The following is a 16,517-nucleotide window of genomic DNA, read 5'->3' as shown; positions in this document are numbered from 1 at the left end:
GGTAAGAGCACAGGGTGTGGGGCTCACCCCTCCCTGGAGTCAGCTGTCACATTTGGATGCTGTTGGCCAATTCCACACCTAACAAGTGGTGGGAAAGAGGAGGACAGGAGGTTAATAGGAGAACTCTAACCCAAAATGAGGCTAAGTATAAGTTGGAATTTCTACAATTAGTTTTTGACATACTACTACTACTACTACTAATAATAATATAAAGTTCTATCCAACTGATTATTATAGAAATACTAAGACCTACTTAGAGACCAGATGAGGTTTTGGAAACATGCAAACCGTAAGTTAAACATAATTTTGTTTTGCATTATAAAAAGACTACAACTATAGGGCCACCCACCACACTGAAAACCAGAAGAGAAGAAAAACAGAATCTCTCTCATTCTTGAGGCAGTGTAGTGTGGCAGTTAAGAGACAAGATCCTGGGGCCAGACTGGTTGGTTCAAATCCCAGTTTGAAAACTTTCCTATGTCCCAGTTTCTTTATATGTTAAAATAGTAATAAAGGAACTACCTACCCCATCAGGTACTAAGGTCAATTAAATGAGTAAATTCTTATAAAATGCTTTAGAACAGTGCCTGGCATCTGGTAAAATGCCATGGATTAGTTCTCATTCTGACTACCACCGCCCTAATACACTGATGTTAACATGCTGATATATTTATTCGAAGTCTTATTTTCCTATGCCTATTTTTCACACAGTTGTAACCCAATAAACTTTTAAATTATAGTAAAATTTAGAAAGCATTAAACTTTCAGCATGCAGGAATATCTTGTCCTATGTTCTTGTGGCCATTCTAAATAGATAAGGCCATGTTAATGTCTTAAGAAACATCAGCGTGTGTGGAATGAACACAGGACATTGGGGGATTTGAATTCTGGTTCTGCCATGTGCTAGTTTGAGTGATCTAGAACAAGCTAGTTTACCACCTCTCTTTAAGTTTTGGTTTCCCCAGTCAGTAAAATAGAAAGTGATGAAACCTAACTTGTAGGTATAAGGAGGATAAGAAATATTGTATTTGAATGCCTAGTACAGTGTCAGGGTTGAGTAAAGTACTAATTCAACTTTTTCCCTAGTAATTATTGTCCTCATGAACAAACCTGCCTCCTCTCAAAGGCAGTGGCCACAACAGCACATCCAACTTTTATTTAGGAAGACATCTTTGTCTTTTTTCAGAGTGTGAGGAGCACAACAGCCTCAAGGAAGTGATCCTGATGAAGGGGCTGTGCTCTGAGCAGGGGTGCCGGGGCTGGCTAGTTCGTCTGAGAGGAAGCCCTTGGAGAACCAGCTAGGGAAGCAGGAAGAGTTCCGGGTATATGGAAAGTCAGAAAACATCTCGGTCCTACGAAAGGAGATCAAAGATCTGAAGGCCCAGCTGCAGAATGCCAACAAGGTCATTCAGAACCTCAAGAGCCAGGTCTGGTCCCTCTCAGTTACAAGTGATTATTCGTCTAGTCTGGAAAGACCCCAGAAGCTGAGAGCTGTTGGCACCTTGGAGGGGTCTTCACCTCATATTGTCCCTGATGAGGATGAGGTGTGGCTGTCTGATGGCACTGGGGCTTTCTACTCGCCAGGGCTTTAGGCCAAAAAGGACCTGGAGAATCTCATCCAGAGAGTATCCCAGCTGGAGGCCCAGCTTCTTCATGACACTTGTTCATTTACATTGTAGCTCAAAGCATACCTCCTCAGGGAGGCCTTTCCTAGACACTATCTGAGGTACACTCCTGCACCCCCAGCCTTCATGATTGCTTTTTATACATTACTGGGTTTTGTTTCCAATGGAACTTATTGCTTATTACTGTCCAAAATTATTTTATTTATTAATTTTTTAGCCACCTTTCTCTTATAGAAATAAGGTTCCTGAGGACAGGGAGTTTATTCTGTATACTACGGTATCCCTGACATCAGGGCTTGTGCCTGCCGATAGTAGATGCTTTCTAAATATGTTCTGAATATTAGATAGCTAGTTCCCAAATGCACTGCACTGAAAGTGTAAGAAAATTGGAAATTGGCGTCTAGATTTTTGTATTATATTGCCAAATGATGGAGTGATGAGATTGAAATCTACTACTTCTTTTTGCCTTTTTTTTTTTTTTTTTTTTTGGTGGAATAGAGGAGGGCCTGCACAAACAGCAGATACACACACAGTAAATAAGATTTATTTCAGCCAGCGAGTATTTATTGACATGAAAATTGGGGTTAAATGTGACTCTTTGTGAGTGACTAGTTTCTTGGAGTCTATTAAAGCATCAGTTTAAACATCAATTCTCTATGGTATGATTAATGTTTCTTTTTTCACTTTATAAGCATGAAGCTGCCTTCAATTTTATTGTTAAATTTAAGTGTTTTACATTGGAAAAAAGTAAATTGAATTTTGAAATGAGGTCTGTCCCGGTCTCACTTTCATGGCTTCAGGTTATCAAAGTTTTATTTTCTCTTTGTATGGAAGATAACTATAGTATTCATTTTTGCTCCTGAGTACAGCCACGAGTCTCAAGATTATTTTTCTTTTTTAAAAATTAGAATTGTCAATTTATAGTTGTATACATTTATAGGGTACAAGGTGATGTTATAATTTGCTAATACAATGTAGAACAATTAAAAGGTAGTTAGTGTATCCTTCATCTCAAATATTTAACATTTTTTGAAATTTACTCTCTTAGCAATTTTGAAATGTACAATACCCTATTATTAACTATATTCACCACACTATGCAATATATCTCAAACATATACAAAAAAATTCTTCTTGTGTAACTGTAGCTTTTTGTACCCATTGATCATCAGGCCCATAGCTTCCGTAACCACCATTTTTCTCTCTGCTTCTATGATTTTGATGGTTTTCAATTCTACATATAAGTGAGAACATGCTGTATTTGTCTTCCTGTGCCTTATTTCACTTAGCATAATGTTCTCCAATTCTATCCATGTTGTCTCAAATGACAGAATTTATATCTAAAGGTTGAATAGTATTCCATTGTATGTATCTACCACAGCTTTTTTTTTTTTTTTTTTTTTTTTTTTTGAGATGGAGTCTCTCTCTGTCACTCAGGCTGGAGTGCAGTGGAGCAATCTCGGCTCACTGCAACCTCTGCCCCCCAGGTTCAAGTGATTCTCCTGCCTCAGCCTCCTGAGTAGCTGCGATTACTGGCGTGCTGTAATTTTTGTACTTTTAGTAGAGATGGGGTTTCATCATCTTGGCCAGGCTGGTCTTGAACTCCTGACCTCGTGATCCACCCGCCTCAGCTGCCCAAAGTGCTGGGATTATAGGCGTGAGCCACTGTGCCCGGCCTATCTACCACCTTTTATTTATCCATTCATCTGTTGATGGACTCTTCCATAACTTGGTATGGGTGTACAGACATCTTTTCAATAAACTGATTTAAAATATTTGGGGTAAATACGCAGCAGTGGGATTACCAGATCATGTGGTGATTCTATTTTCAGTTTTTTGAGGAACGTCTGCACTGTTTTTCACAATGGTTGTACTAATTTACATTCCCATTAACAGAGTAGAAGGGTTCCATTTCTCCACATCCTGTTTATTCAGACGATATGTTATCATCTAAATCATCTAAGACCTCTATATTATATAGCTTTTGAGTATTTTTAAAAGTGGACACTCAAGCGTTCATATAGTCATAGTGTGTGGTTCCTCAGACCTGTGGTATCAACATCACCTGGGAATTTGTTAGGAATGCAGATTCCCAGGCTCCCTGCGGACTTAGTCAGAAATTGTGGGGGTCGAGTCTAACACCCTTTTTTAAAAAGCCCTCCAAGTGATTCCAATGCTTACTAAAGTTTGAGAACCGTGGCTCAGTAAAAGCTAAAGGTTCAAGGTAGCAAGATCCCACACATCAGCCAAGTGGCATTAATTATTAGCCTGGTAAGCCCACCTTCTTTTCAGTCACTGAGTTTGATTGGTTCACTAAGGCTAGGCTGTAAAGTTATTTGCTAGATTGATTGCTACATATTGACTTTGGGTTGTTTGTATTTCTCTGAACCTGTCACTGTAATGATTTGTCAGGACACTTAATAGGAACAGGCCGTGATTTTTGCACCCGTGGCATTCTGAGTCATGGGTGGCTGGGTCATTATGTACTCCAGGTTTCTTCAGGCACTGGGCATGCCATTCATGTACTTATAAGGAGGGAGCTGTCGCTGGTGGATCACAGGGAACCTTTAGGGACATTTAGTTAGCTCTCAGCTTGGTACGGGTAGGGAAATTGAGCCCCCATGAAGTTGTGCTTTGCTTGCAGTTAGGGGTACAGACAGGATTTCAGGTCTCCTGAGTCCCTCCACTGCACCAGGATTCCTGCAGGGGGACAGAGCTACAGCTTTTTCTGTGCCTACAGGACATTCCTTTCCTACTGTGAGGGTTTTATTTATTTATTATTTTATTTAAAGAAAAAAAGTAAATAGAAAAACCCCCAGAAGTTCTCACTGAAACTAATAAAAGTGTCTAAAGAGAATGAAAAAATCAGTTTGAGAACTTTGGTATGGAGGAAATAACCTGACATTAACTGTTTTAATTATAGTTGTTACATTGGGCTTATCAGTGTGGGAAGAGGGAGCATTTGAGCCTTACAGGGAAGTGGGATATGGACAACAAGATGACCCTCTTCCTCAATTTGCCTGTTTGGGCCTGCAGCCTGGTGACTCTTTGTGTGATCCCAACAGCTGTCATAGAGATGGGTTGGACTTTTACTGAGACCTGGGTCCTAGGCCCAGCACTGCCACCAGCTAGTGGCGCGATGCCCCATAAAGAGGCCACTTATTCTCTCTGGCCTCTACTATTGGTAAATGGGTATAATAATATCCACCCTGCCAATCCTGAGAAATTTCAGGTAGTGGGAAGCAGTGTATCTTGGTGGTTAAGGGCAGAGTCTCTGGATTCAAATTCTGGCTTTCTAACTCACTGGCATGGCAGTAGGCAGGCCACTTATCCTCCCTGTTTTCTCACCTGAGAATGGGTATAATGAAATTTACTTCTAAGGGTTGTTGTGAAGATTGAATTAGTTAGCTAATTTATGTAAAGTACTTAGGATAGTGCCTGGTATTTAGTAAGTTCTATGTGTTAGCCTATTATTATTACTATTACCATTTAAAAATATTATTTCAAGGATGGGATGCATTTTCTGTAAACATGTTCTCAAATGATTCTACTACTGGATACAATACTGGGCTTTTATGCAGTAATTGTTGGTGGAGGAGTTGTTCTGACATCCAGCTTGCACCTGGGCTACTGGTTTCATGGCCAGGGATGGCCAGGCCTAGCGTCTCTGATCTTGCACAATTTATGCATAGAGTGGTGTGGTTAGAGGAAACTTGGAGGGGGGAACTTCTCAGTTTTGCTTTCAGGTATTTATACATTAACTATCATAAGTGATGGACATCTTAATAACTTCCAAGAAAGAGTTCATGAGCTTCAATTTGATATTTATTGTTTGACTAGGTTTCTTTCTGTCTTACCTTTCCAGTTGTTAGGGTTCTTGATATGTATTTTGGTGATGAAAATTTCAACTCTAAAAGCTAAACAATCAAGATATTGTAATTATCCAGCAAGTGATTGGCAGATTTCGAGTAGACTTCTTCCGTTCTTGGCTGGAATGAATGAAAATGTCTACTATTGCTGTTGTTTTTGTTCTTTTCTCTGAAAAGTCTGTTTTTGGGAGGGCCTCAGATGGTAAAGTGCCTTTTTATTGTCTCTTAAAGGGAATGGGGGAATCAACAGTTTGAGAATTTTTGTTTTATCTGTATGTATAAAATTGCCTTCTCCTTTTATTTCTTTTGATACTCTCTCTGCAGTCTCTATTCATGATCTACTCCCCATCTTTTTATGGGCCCCTTAAAGCTAGAGATTATGTTTATTCGTTTATTTATGTATTCCATTTCTCCTTTTTTCTGGATCCTAATTTTGTGCCTGGTGCATACTAGGCTCTCAATTTTAGTTTGTCGAATTACTGATATTGCTGTTTCTGATTACTTCTTGAAGCGGTCTGTTTTAAAACTTCACCTGAAGGCTAAGTAATTCATCAGTATAATGGTGATCTATTATTTATCTAGCATTTTCCTAAACACTCATTGATGAATCCTTATAATACTCATCTGAAGTATCTAAATCCCAAGATGATGTGTCATGTCATAGATGGTATGGCTTTAATTTTTAATTGGGAGATGGAGATGTAACAGCTGGCGATACTGAAACACAGAGAAATAAGAGCATCATTCAAGACCACAAACGTGGTTATTGTTGGAAGATAGTTTTGGGATGGGCTTCTGTGCTAGAAGCCAAAACATAAAAAACTGATTAAAACTCTAAAAAGAAACCCAGATTAGGTGGGAATGAATGCTGATCTGGATTGGATTACACTTCTTTGGTGTCTGAGGGTTATGATTAGTGACTTACTTCTAATGTGCTTTTGTTTTTATTTTTAGCATTGCAGTGTCGAGATGGCTATGAACCCTGTGTAAATGAAGGAATGTGTGTTACCTACCACAATGGCACAGGATACTGCAAGTAAGTTTTTCTCTTCATATATTTTCTTTTTGCGATAGAACACTGGACAAGATTTGATTCTACTCCTCTATTTTTAATGCTTCTGTGGAATGTTACTGGTTCTTGAGCTTTCCTGCTACAGATTTTGGTTGGGGGTGAGGATGGAAGGATGTGGATGCCAGATAATTGGCTAATAAGAACTTCTTACTATCTTACTGTTATCTTTCTCACTATGAAAAAGACTTTTCAGTGAGTGGCTAGTTAATGTATATGGGGTAGACCAGAAATGGTGGCTCATGCTGGTAATCCCAGCACTTCAGGAGTCTGAGTTGGGCGAATCACGAGGTCAGGAGTTCAAGACCAGCCTGGCCAACATAGTGAAACCCTATCTCTACTAAAAATACAAAAATTAGCCGGGTGTGGTGGCGCATGCCTGGAGTCCCAGCTACTCGGGAGGCTGAGGCAGGAGAATGACTTGAACCCAGGAGGCGGAGGTTGCAGTGAGCTGAGACCACATCATTGCACTCTAGCCTGGGTGACAGAGCAAGACTCCGTCTCAAAAAGAAATAAAAAAAATATAAAAAATATATATATTAGATTCCCTTGTGTTTTTCAGATTAAGGCATACTCTTAGAGTCTCCCCTTAACATGTTACCTATTATCTTGTTTTTAAGTAAAACCAAATAGATATCAACTTTAATATTCGGCCCAGTATATGTGAATATTATATTCATATTTTTTTCTAGTGTAAAAAATCTAATTCTGAAAGTGAGACAGTGAGAGAGGAAGATGTGTGCATATGTGTAGATTGAGGGGGAGCAGGGGCTTTGGGTGTGTATTATTTGGGGATAAAAGAGTAAGGATGAAGGAAAATGTAGGCTAGTTCTTGGCTTAAGAGCATTTTTTTTTCCTTTTTCTCCAACCATCTACTCTAGCCAAGACGTTTTGTTTGTTTGAGGAAGGCTGTGAGATAATTTCATAATAGCTTTTCTAGGTTTCCTGCAAATAACTTTTTTTCTTCTGCCTCAATTGAAAATTTTTAAGAGGAATATGTATCCATTCTGTTTATTTCAGGGAAGATGCTGGAGAAATAAAATTTGGTAATATGAAATTTCTCTTCTTTTCCTTCACTTTTGTGAGGAGTAGTTCTTCTTTGCTTTGGTGGAGGTACTTGCTTAGTAAGCATTTTAAGTGAGTTTATCCAACACATTTGTATTTCTTACCAGGAATGTAATTACAACTTTTTTCCAGTGAGATCTGTTCTGACACCAGGATTTAGTTTTTTAATGTTATAAACAAGATTTTTTTTTTCAAGTCAGAAATAATTTTCTCCACTAAAGTGAAAATATTTTAAGCTGTGATGACAGTAAAGCTTAACAATAGGTTGTTTGGATTGGAATAAAGATAACATTGGAAATAAAGGTTTTATGTAGCTTATTATGGGCTGCTCATTTAGTTTCTCTAGCTGGGGGAAAAAAAAACATGTGGTGCATTCTCCTCTAAGAATGGAGATACAACTGGAGATAATAAGGGAGGGAACTTAATACCTTAGAGTAGGCCACTGAAATCTTGTTTAGTCTTTTTGTGGCATTTGGTGCCTTAGTTGCTTGCTTTATTCTGTTATGCAACTCTTGTGGTAGTTAACCCCATTGCATTATGGTCATTTGTTGATGTGTTTCTTTTGCTAGAATGTGAGGTCTTAGTCTTATGCATTTTTTGCATAGTTAATGCCTAGTACAGTGCCTGGTGTAGTTATTGTTCAGCAATGTGTTTCTTAAACTAAAAGGTGCTAAGTAGATACCATCATGCACATGTTTCTTATCTATTTATGTTAAATAAGAAGACACTGGTTCTCTCCTTTAAAAATTTCAGTGTGGCGATTCCTCAAGGATCTAGAACCAGAAATACCATTTGGCCCAGCAATCCCATTACTGAGTATATACCCAAAGGATTATAAATCATTCTACTATAAGGACACATGCACATGTGTGTTTACTGCAGCACTATTTACAGTAGGAAAGACTTGGAACCAACCCAAATGCCCAACGGTGATAGACTGGATTAAGAAAATGTGGCATGTATACACGATGGAATACTATGCAGCCATAAAAAAGAATGAGTTCATGTCCTTTGCAGGGACATGGATGAAGCTGGAAGCCATCATTCTCAGCAAACTAACACAGGAACAGAAAACCAAACACGGCATGTTCTCACTCATAAGTGGGAGTTGAACAATGAGAACACATGGACACAGGGAGGGGAACATCACACACTGGGGCCTGTCAGGGGGTGGGGGGAAAGGGGAGGGAGAGCATTAGGATGAATACCTAATGCACGTGGGGCTTAAAACCTGGATGACGGGTTGATAGGTGCAGCAAACCACCATGGTACATGTATACCTATGAAACAAACCTGCACATTCTGCACATGTATCCCAAAGCTTAAAAGTAAAATTAAAAAAAAATTTATTTACTTCACATAGCATTCAGGGTGGTAATACCATACAGAGAGGCAAATTGGTTCTATTTGAAGATCATTCAACTTGGTGACTTATATATGGAGAATTTCAAATATGTTCTAAGTGTTCGCCTATATATTTTTGGTCTGACATGGGGAGAGAAGGTTTCTAGGGGAGACTAATCTCTGAGCACTTACCAGGAGAGGACACCTAAGGGTCACTGTTGGGAAGAAGTCCAATAGTTCTTTGTTGGACTGTTGGGCTGCTAGTCTCATACTCTCCAACCAAGGTTGGAGACCATCCTGGCTAACACGGTGAAATCCCATCTCTACTAAAAATGCAAGAAATTAGCTGGGCGTGGTGGCACGCACCTGTAATCCCAGTTACTCGGGAGGCTGAGGCAGGAGAATGGCCTGAACCCAGGAGGCGGAGCTTGCAGTGAGCCAAGATTGCACCACTGCACTCCAGCCTGAGCGACAGAGCGAGACTGTGTCTCCAAAAAAAAAAAAAAAAAAAAGAAAGAAAATGGAGCTGCCTAAATTCTGTCCCTGGCTACTTGTTAATTGTTGATAGGATGGAATGCTTATGGATACAGTTCTGGGTATGTCCCTCAGATGTCTTTCCTGTTTTGAGGGAAACAAACTCCTTGAGAGAGAGTAAGAAAAAATTTGGTGAGGCCATCCTTTTGGGAGACCAAGATGAACAACAAAACTTGTATAAAGAGAATGATTCCCTACCTCAGCAAAAGTAATATTAGCATATTTAGGAGTGGCAGGGTCAACATAAGTGGACAAAGAAAAAGCAAGAACAATATCAAGGCAGCCATGTCAATCATTCTACAGTGCTTTGCCAGCCTCCACAGAATTTTAAGCAAAATTTTATGCAAAAATAATGTGTACCTAGCAGAGCTTTCAGTGTATTTTCACCAACCTTACCTTTTTTTCTGTGGAGAAAGAAGATGATCTAGCTTGTTCAGTAAATATTATTTTCACAAATAGAAAATAAATATTAAAACACTTAGAAGATTTATAAAAATTCTATCAGGCATGCAGGGCATGTGATTATCTTTTTATTCATGAGATTGCTTAGTGGATTAAGAAAAGAAAGTTGAAGCCAAATTCCTTTTACAGGGCCAGCGTGGGGGTGAGTGGTGAGTGGTGGGATGGGAACTGGTAGAAAGTGTTTTAAAATAGAAGGAATCTGACTATCTGTTTAGACAGCATAATGCTACTGATTCAGCTAAAATATAATGATTGTTTATAGAAATTATAAAAATCCTTGATAAGATCACATTGACAGATGAAGATAACTACTTTTGAAGATTAGTTTTGTACTCAGCTCAACTGTTTTTTCTCACTGTTAGGAGCCTAAGTACCCTATCAGTCTGTGATTAGATTTTGATGCCAGATTAGGAGAACTTGTATAATCTTGCATAAAACTCAATTATTGCTGTTAAATAACTACTGTCAAATCTTAATAAAGCCCTCTCACTACAGGGAGATAAGATATTTTATTCTTTCCCTTGTCCTACTGGGAGGTGTAAATATGTAATTAAATTTGATGTCATTAATCACTTTCAAGTTGTTTGCTTCAGACTTTCAAATATAAACCATTCTAAATCCCAATTTGATTAAAGATCATGGACAACTCAAGTTCACTAGGATTCTGGGGGTAGGTTAGGTTATGATTTGTATAATTGACAAAATATGTATTTTAAGGACATTTATTGTAGTTATTTAAAATCTTTGTCTGCTGGTTCTTAACATCTGGGTTGTCTATGGATGTGTTTCTGTTTCTATCAACTGCTCCTTCTTTGGACCATGGGTATGACTTCCCTTTACTCTACACATGTATGGTAGTTTTACATTACTTACTGGACATTGTGGGTGATAGATTTTAAAGTTTATCTCCCACTAAAGAATGTTGAATTTTGTCAAGATTGGCAGATCATCTTGATCCTATGGATGCTAGGTTTTAGGACACGTTAGGGTGGGCCTACTTCTGTTCTGCCCTTAGTCCGATGACACAAATCTTAGTCATGGGATAGGGCTCTTATTCCCAAGATGTGACCCTTCTAGGGGTTCAGTGGAAAGTGTGAGGGGCCTACCAAGCCCTGAGGTGTTCATTAAGCCCCTCTAAGGCAGAACTTATCCTCCCAGCCCCAGGAGCCTTCTGCTCAGTCTTTTCAGCCGTCCAGCTCTTACTTTCTCTTGGGTTTCTGAATCTTATCTTGCTCATGCATAGTCAGGAATTATTTAAGGATTTGAGCAGAGTTGTATGCATACTTTGAAGCTACCCACTCTGTGGTTCTGTCTTTTCCAGGATTTTTTCTCCTCATATTCTAGCTGCTGTGACAGCTCCAGATACCTCTGACTCCTCAGTATCGCAGGACTTCCGTTTTCTGCTTGCACACTCTTCCTCTTCTGCTGCATGAACTGGGGTGTACCTTCACGATAAAAAAAAAAAAAAAAAACTGTAAATGTGGGTTTCATATAGTTTGCTTCGCTTTTTCTGGGGCTTATATCCCTTCTAGTTTATGCCTGCTTTCAGTGATTCTCCAGTGCGTTTGATATTTTGTCCAGAGCAAGAGGGCTAGTCTGATATAAGTTACTCTGCAATTATTTTTAATGATGAAAGTTGGAAATATAAAGGGGCCTTTCAGAATTTCATACATACCACTTGGTAAATATCTAACATAGTGTTTGTAAAACAGCAGAAAGTCACCGTGAGTTGTATACGTTCCTGTAGATGGGTGCTTGCATTTGAGAATGTCCACTTTTTGCTAAAGTGCTGATCTAAAAACTACACTTTAAGGTAAATTATTATAAATATAAAGTGTTATAAAATATAACTTTGTGTCACATTTTTCCTAAAACTTGTCTGCTAGCTGTAATAAACATTAAACATTAACAGCTAACAATTTTCCTTTCCAGGATTAGGCAGTCATGTTGGTGGTCCAGATTTCCTGAATCCATCCAAGAAAAACTAGAGCCATTGCCTTCTTTGTCTTCTTGGTAAATGTCTGTATAGTAAGTAGAGAGTAGAGACACTCATAATCCCTTAGAACTTAGCTTTTTATGGAGGATGCATTCGCAATGTTTCTGTTGTGGTGCTTCTCCCCCAAAAAGGCGTTTTCAGAAGTCATGGCTGACTCAGCATTTCCCCCTTTCCTTCACCTTCTTGTGAGTGCATTCAGGGAGGCACAGGGGCGTTGTCAGATCAAAGAAATAGACAGGGAAAAATATCAACTGTTAAATTACTTTCTCTTTCTTCTCAGCTGAAACTGGTTCTGCCAGCCTAGTTCCTTCAAGTACGGTGCCTATTTAGCTGAACATTGTGTATATAGTTTTTCTGGAAAATGATAGCAGAAGCTTGGCCAGTTTTCCATAGTTCATTTATCTTTTTAACATAAAACAAAGAATGCTGTTTTTTTGGCTCATTAAATACCTTCCATAGAGTAATCTTTTCTTAAAATGTAATATGTTCAGGTTTTATTAATTCAAGAGTTATTTATTGCATGCTATTTATGCGTACCACATATAACAGATAACTCAAGTCTGTGGTAGTAGTTGCAGTTAATCAATATTGTTATCATATTATTTCACACTTCTTTGGGAAGTCATAAAATAATTACCAGTTCATTAACTTGGGCTTCTTAGAGAGGTTCAGAGTAAAGCCAAGTATGAAAAAAACTGACTATAATGTGGCCTTCTGTACAGGGGCCGCCAGTGAATGGCAGGGCTGGGACCATGGTGAGGCAAGTAAGGCACAGGCCTCTCTTGTGAAATTTAAGAGAGTGCCAAAAAACTCACTAATCAAAATAATGTTTGTATGTAGTTGTTCAAAAAATCAAAATTAATGCAAAATAAGTTGAAAATTATCAAAATTTTAAATAAGGAGATCAGTACTACTGATTTTTTCTTTTGCCTTATGACCTAGTATGGTTCAGCCTGCACTGGTGAGTGGAGTAAGGATCCTGGAAGATCCTTGACTGGTGACATGAAGAGGACATAGTTTTTTTTTGTTGTTTTTTTTTGAGACAGAGTCTCGCTCTGTGGCCCAGGCTGGAGTGCAGTGGCGCTTTCTTGGCTCACTGCAAGCTCCGCCTCCCGGGTTCATGCCATTCTCCTGCCTCAGCCTCTCAAGTAGCCGGGACTACAAGCGCCCGCCACCACGCCCGGCTAATTTTTTGTATTTTTAGTAGAGACGGGGTTTCACTGTGTTAGCCAGGATGGTCTCTATCTCCTGACCTCATGATCTGCCCGCCTCGGCCTCCCAAAGTGCTGGGATTACAGGCATGAGCCACCACGCCCAGCCGAGGACATAGGTTTTTTTATGCCAGATAGACTTAAGTTTGAGTCCTGATTCCTATTAACAATTGGATCTTTTGCAAGTTAAAGTCTATAATGCTAGCTAACATTATTGCGTATTAGGGTCTGTTCTCAAGTAGTTTACATGTATTTACTTTAGTCCTCATGTGAGAGAGAGACTATATGGAAGCTAAGAGAAGTTAAATAATTCACTCAAGATCCCATCACTCTGTAGCTAACCTGAGATATACTCGTGGAAAATGTACTGTCACCTTGAGTCTCAGTTTGCCAGTCAATAAAATGGGACAGAATTACCTGTTTTAAGTTGGTAGTTCAAATGGAACCTTCTGAAAAGGAAGTGTGGAACATTTGAAAGTATACAAAAAGGGGACTTTTCAGATCAGGAATATGATTAAAACACTGCTTTATGTAATTTCTAAATTTAAAGACAGTAGCATTAGGTAGGCCTGAGTACCTCATATCATTCTAGAACACTAAATCTGCATATAGTTGCATGAGTGTACATGGGCCAGGTTTGGTGAATACTGCATTTCTGAGAAATGGCCTTTAACATGAAAGCTCAATGTAATAACTGTGGATGAAATAGAAGAAGAGGGCAGTGAAGGTGGGGATAGAGGATATTGTCTATTAAAGTGTGCTTCAGTAGAGAGAACTAATTTGAAACTTCTCCTTTCTTTTTACTAATGGAACAGGAGCAAGTCCAGACAGATTTATGCAGTTGTGAAATTGAGACAGGTTAAATTCAGTGATTTTTCATAAATGTTGTTGCCAGCACAAAAGTCACAAGTTGTTGAATATGGCACCTTACATTTGCATAGTGGGTTACAGATGCATATGAGTATGTCCTGTGAGGCTTTTCCTTGTATTAGGACTTGAGATCTGGACCCTTTAACAGTACCATTCCTAAGTGATTCTTATTAATACTTATGTCCTATTAAAATCCTTTATCAAATATGATGTTTCCCTAAGGGGTCTTTTGTAAAGGAAGTCTTGTTTACTAGCATCTCCATCTGTGGCCCAGGCTTGAGTGCAGTAGAGCAATCATGGATCACTGCAGCCTCCACCTCCTAGGCTCAAGCCATCCATCCTCCTGCCTCAGTCTCCCATTTTTAAAACTTTTTATAGAGACGCGGTCTCACATGTTGCTCAGGCTGGTCTTGAATTCCTGGGCTCAAGTGATCCTCCCACTTCTGCCTCCCAAAGGGCTGGAATTACAGGCCTGAACAACTGTGCCTGGCCAGTTAGTAGCTTCTTAACACATAGCAACATAATTTCCATACTATTTTCAACTAATTTTTATTCTTTCAGTTGGGACCTTTATATATTTCAGTGTTCAGTGAAGAAGTAGGAGAATCTAGTTCTTAGGCTCTGCCTATATCCTTTTACCTGTCTTGGGTAACTGCCAAGAAATTAAATCAACAAATTTTGGCCTGCAATCTGGCATTAATAGATGTGAATTTAGCTAGGTTTCTTTCAACACAGTCTCCAGGTCAATCGTAATCTTATGTGAAGTTTCTTATTCAGGCATGTCTCATTAGCACCATTAATTTCACACAGGAATTCTTTTTTTCTCCCTTTTTTTGTGACTAAGCAAAATGAGAAATATTTCTCTTTCAGGATATGGAGAGGCTTAATTAAATTCTTTAATTTTGTCTACATCTGCCCTTATGAATGATAGCAAAGGAATGGGGGATATCAGAATATGAGAAAAAGTAATCATCTAAAAATTTCCAAGCACTTTAAAATGTGTTCAGCTAGCATAAATATGTGGGTGTGATAGAGGTTTTCATTAGGCCTCCTCTCAACATACAGTAGTTAGGAATGAAGTTTAGTGTCTCTCCGTCCTCCTGTCATATGTGTGTATGCACACACGTGTGCACATGCGACTGTGTTATGCATTTTGTTGTCATATTTCTTTTAGTTGAGTTTTACCTTACAACCCAATGTAAGGTAAATTAAAATTTCTATTGGATTTCCGCACATTTTCTAGATCCTATTTATTCACTGTCAGTGACCTACACTAGCACTTAGTCCTCTGTGTCCAAAAATGTATTGCCAATTCTTAGACTCCATCAGCCTTCTCCTATGAAAAAGTAATGCAGTTAATTTCTGCTCGAAATGCTCTTCTCCTAAACAGTCTTCTACTTGATCTTTATGAAAAGACTTTTATGAAAGAAAAGTGAAAATAAAGACTAAGAAAGGCATTATTTAAGTGATGGGTGATATTATTCAGCGAACACATTCAACTAGAGCATTCTATCCAGTTTTTTGCCTTCACGTAAATATGAGGAGAAAGGTAGGTGTTAATAAGAAAATAATCTGATCAGGATTTATGTAGAATGGTAGCATTTAGGGTATTAAATCTGTATAGATTCAGGTCATTTTCCTGCAGTCACTGTCTATAATCCTGTGTGCTGAACACTGAAAGTTAGATGGACTCTGAAGCACTATAGAATCCTCACTTTTCAAACAAAAGTTTAATTTTTATCACACTAGTATTTATTGAGCAGGCTACTATAACTGATCACTGTACTGGGTATTGTGAATAGACAGAAAAGCCCAAGAGGCCTGTGTTACCTGACTTCTTTATTCACAAGTATACATACCCAGAGACTGTCTGACAGTGAATGCAGTTTCTCCTGCATAAGACATGGTGGCAGTCTTCTGAAGTCTTGCTGGGGAGATGAAGCATACAGAGATGTGTAAAATAAAACAGTTTGTAATATCCCAGTGTAGGGGCACAGATAATAACTATGGACACTCAGACAAAGGAACAAGTACTGTGGGACAAAAGAGTAAAATCAGAGTACTTTTGGTGCACTGCTTAGATCCTAAATCTTTGAATATTAGTGGTGCCTTAGAAGATGGATAGGTAGGAGAAGGGTGAGAGGAAGGGAGCTGAGGAGACTAGAAGGGACTGTTATTTCCTGGAATAATCATTACCAATTTCTTCATCACGTTTTCTTAATGACACAGTTTCAAACGTTTTCTTCATCTTGATTGCTGTCTTCTGTGTATATGCTGGTTTGTGTGAGGTTTTACTAAACCAGTATGTGGATTAATCTAGTTTCACAGTAACAGGTAAGTGATTTAGAAAATCATTCCTTTAGCACATGTTAACTTGAATGTTTGGAGGTAGAATGCCTAGAGTGAGGGTGAAGGAGAGGACCTGGGGACAGGAAGAGAGGGCAGCTGGGAGCAATTATGCTCCTTCCCTCAG

General features: G+C 38.8%; 1 protein-coding gene across 3 annotated transcripts in view; it reads left to right on the top strand.

Moving 5' to 3' along the window:
- Nucleotides 1-1,191: 1,191 nt before the first annotated feature.
- LOC100982596 (notch homolog 2 N-terminal-like protein R) overlaps nt 1,192-16,517 on the top strand; it is a 49,086-nt gene continuing 33,760 nt past the window's right edge. Inside the window, exons 1-2 of one of the 3 annotated variants that reach the window (XM_055102325.2) lie at nt 1,192-1,427; nt 6,448-6,529. In XM_055102325.2, the coding sequence (XP_054958300.1) occupies nt 6,492-6,529 (38 nt within the window). In that variant the 5' untranslated portion in view covers nt 1,192-1,427; nt 6,448-6,491. The remainder of the gene's footprint in view (nt 1,428-6,447; nt 6,530-16,517) is intronic. The other 2 variants (XM_055102322.2, XM_055102324.2) reach the window with 2 other exon arrangements.

Source organism: Pan paniscus, chromosome 1 (assembly GCF_029289425.2).
Source record: "Pan paniscus chromosome 1, NHGRI_mPanPan1-v2.0_pri, whole genome shotgun sequence".
NCBI classification, from domain to species: domain Eukaryota; kingdom Metazoa; phylum Chordata; class Mammalia; order Primates; family Hominidae; genus Pan; species Pan paniscus.
Note: the sequence above shows the minus strand (reverse complement) of the source record. Positions and strands in the feature narration are given on the sequence as shown.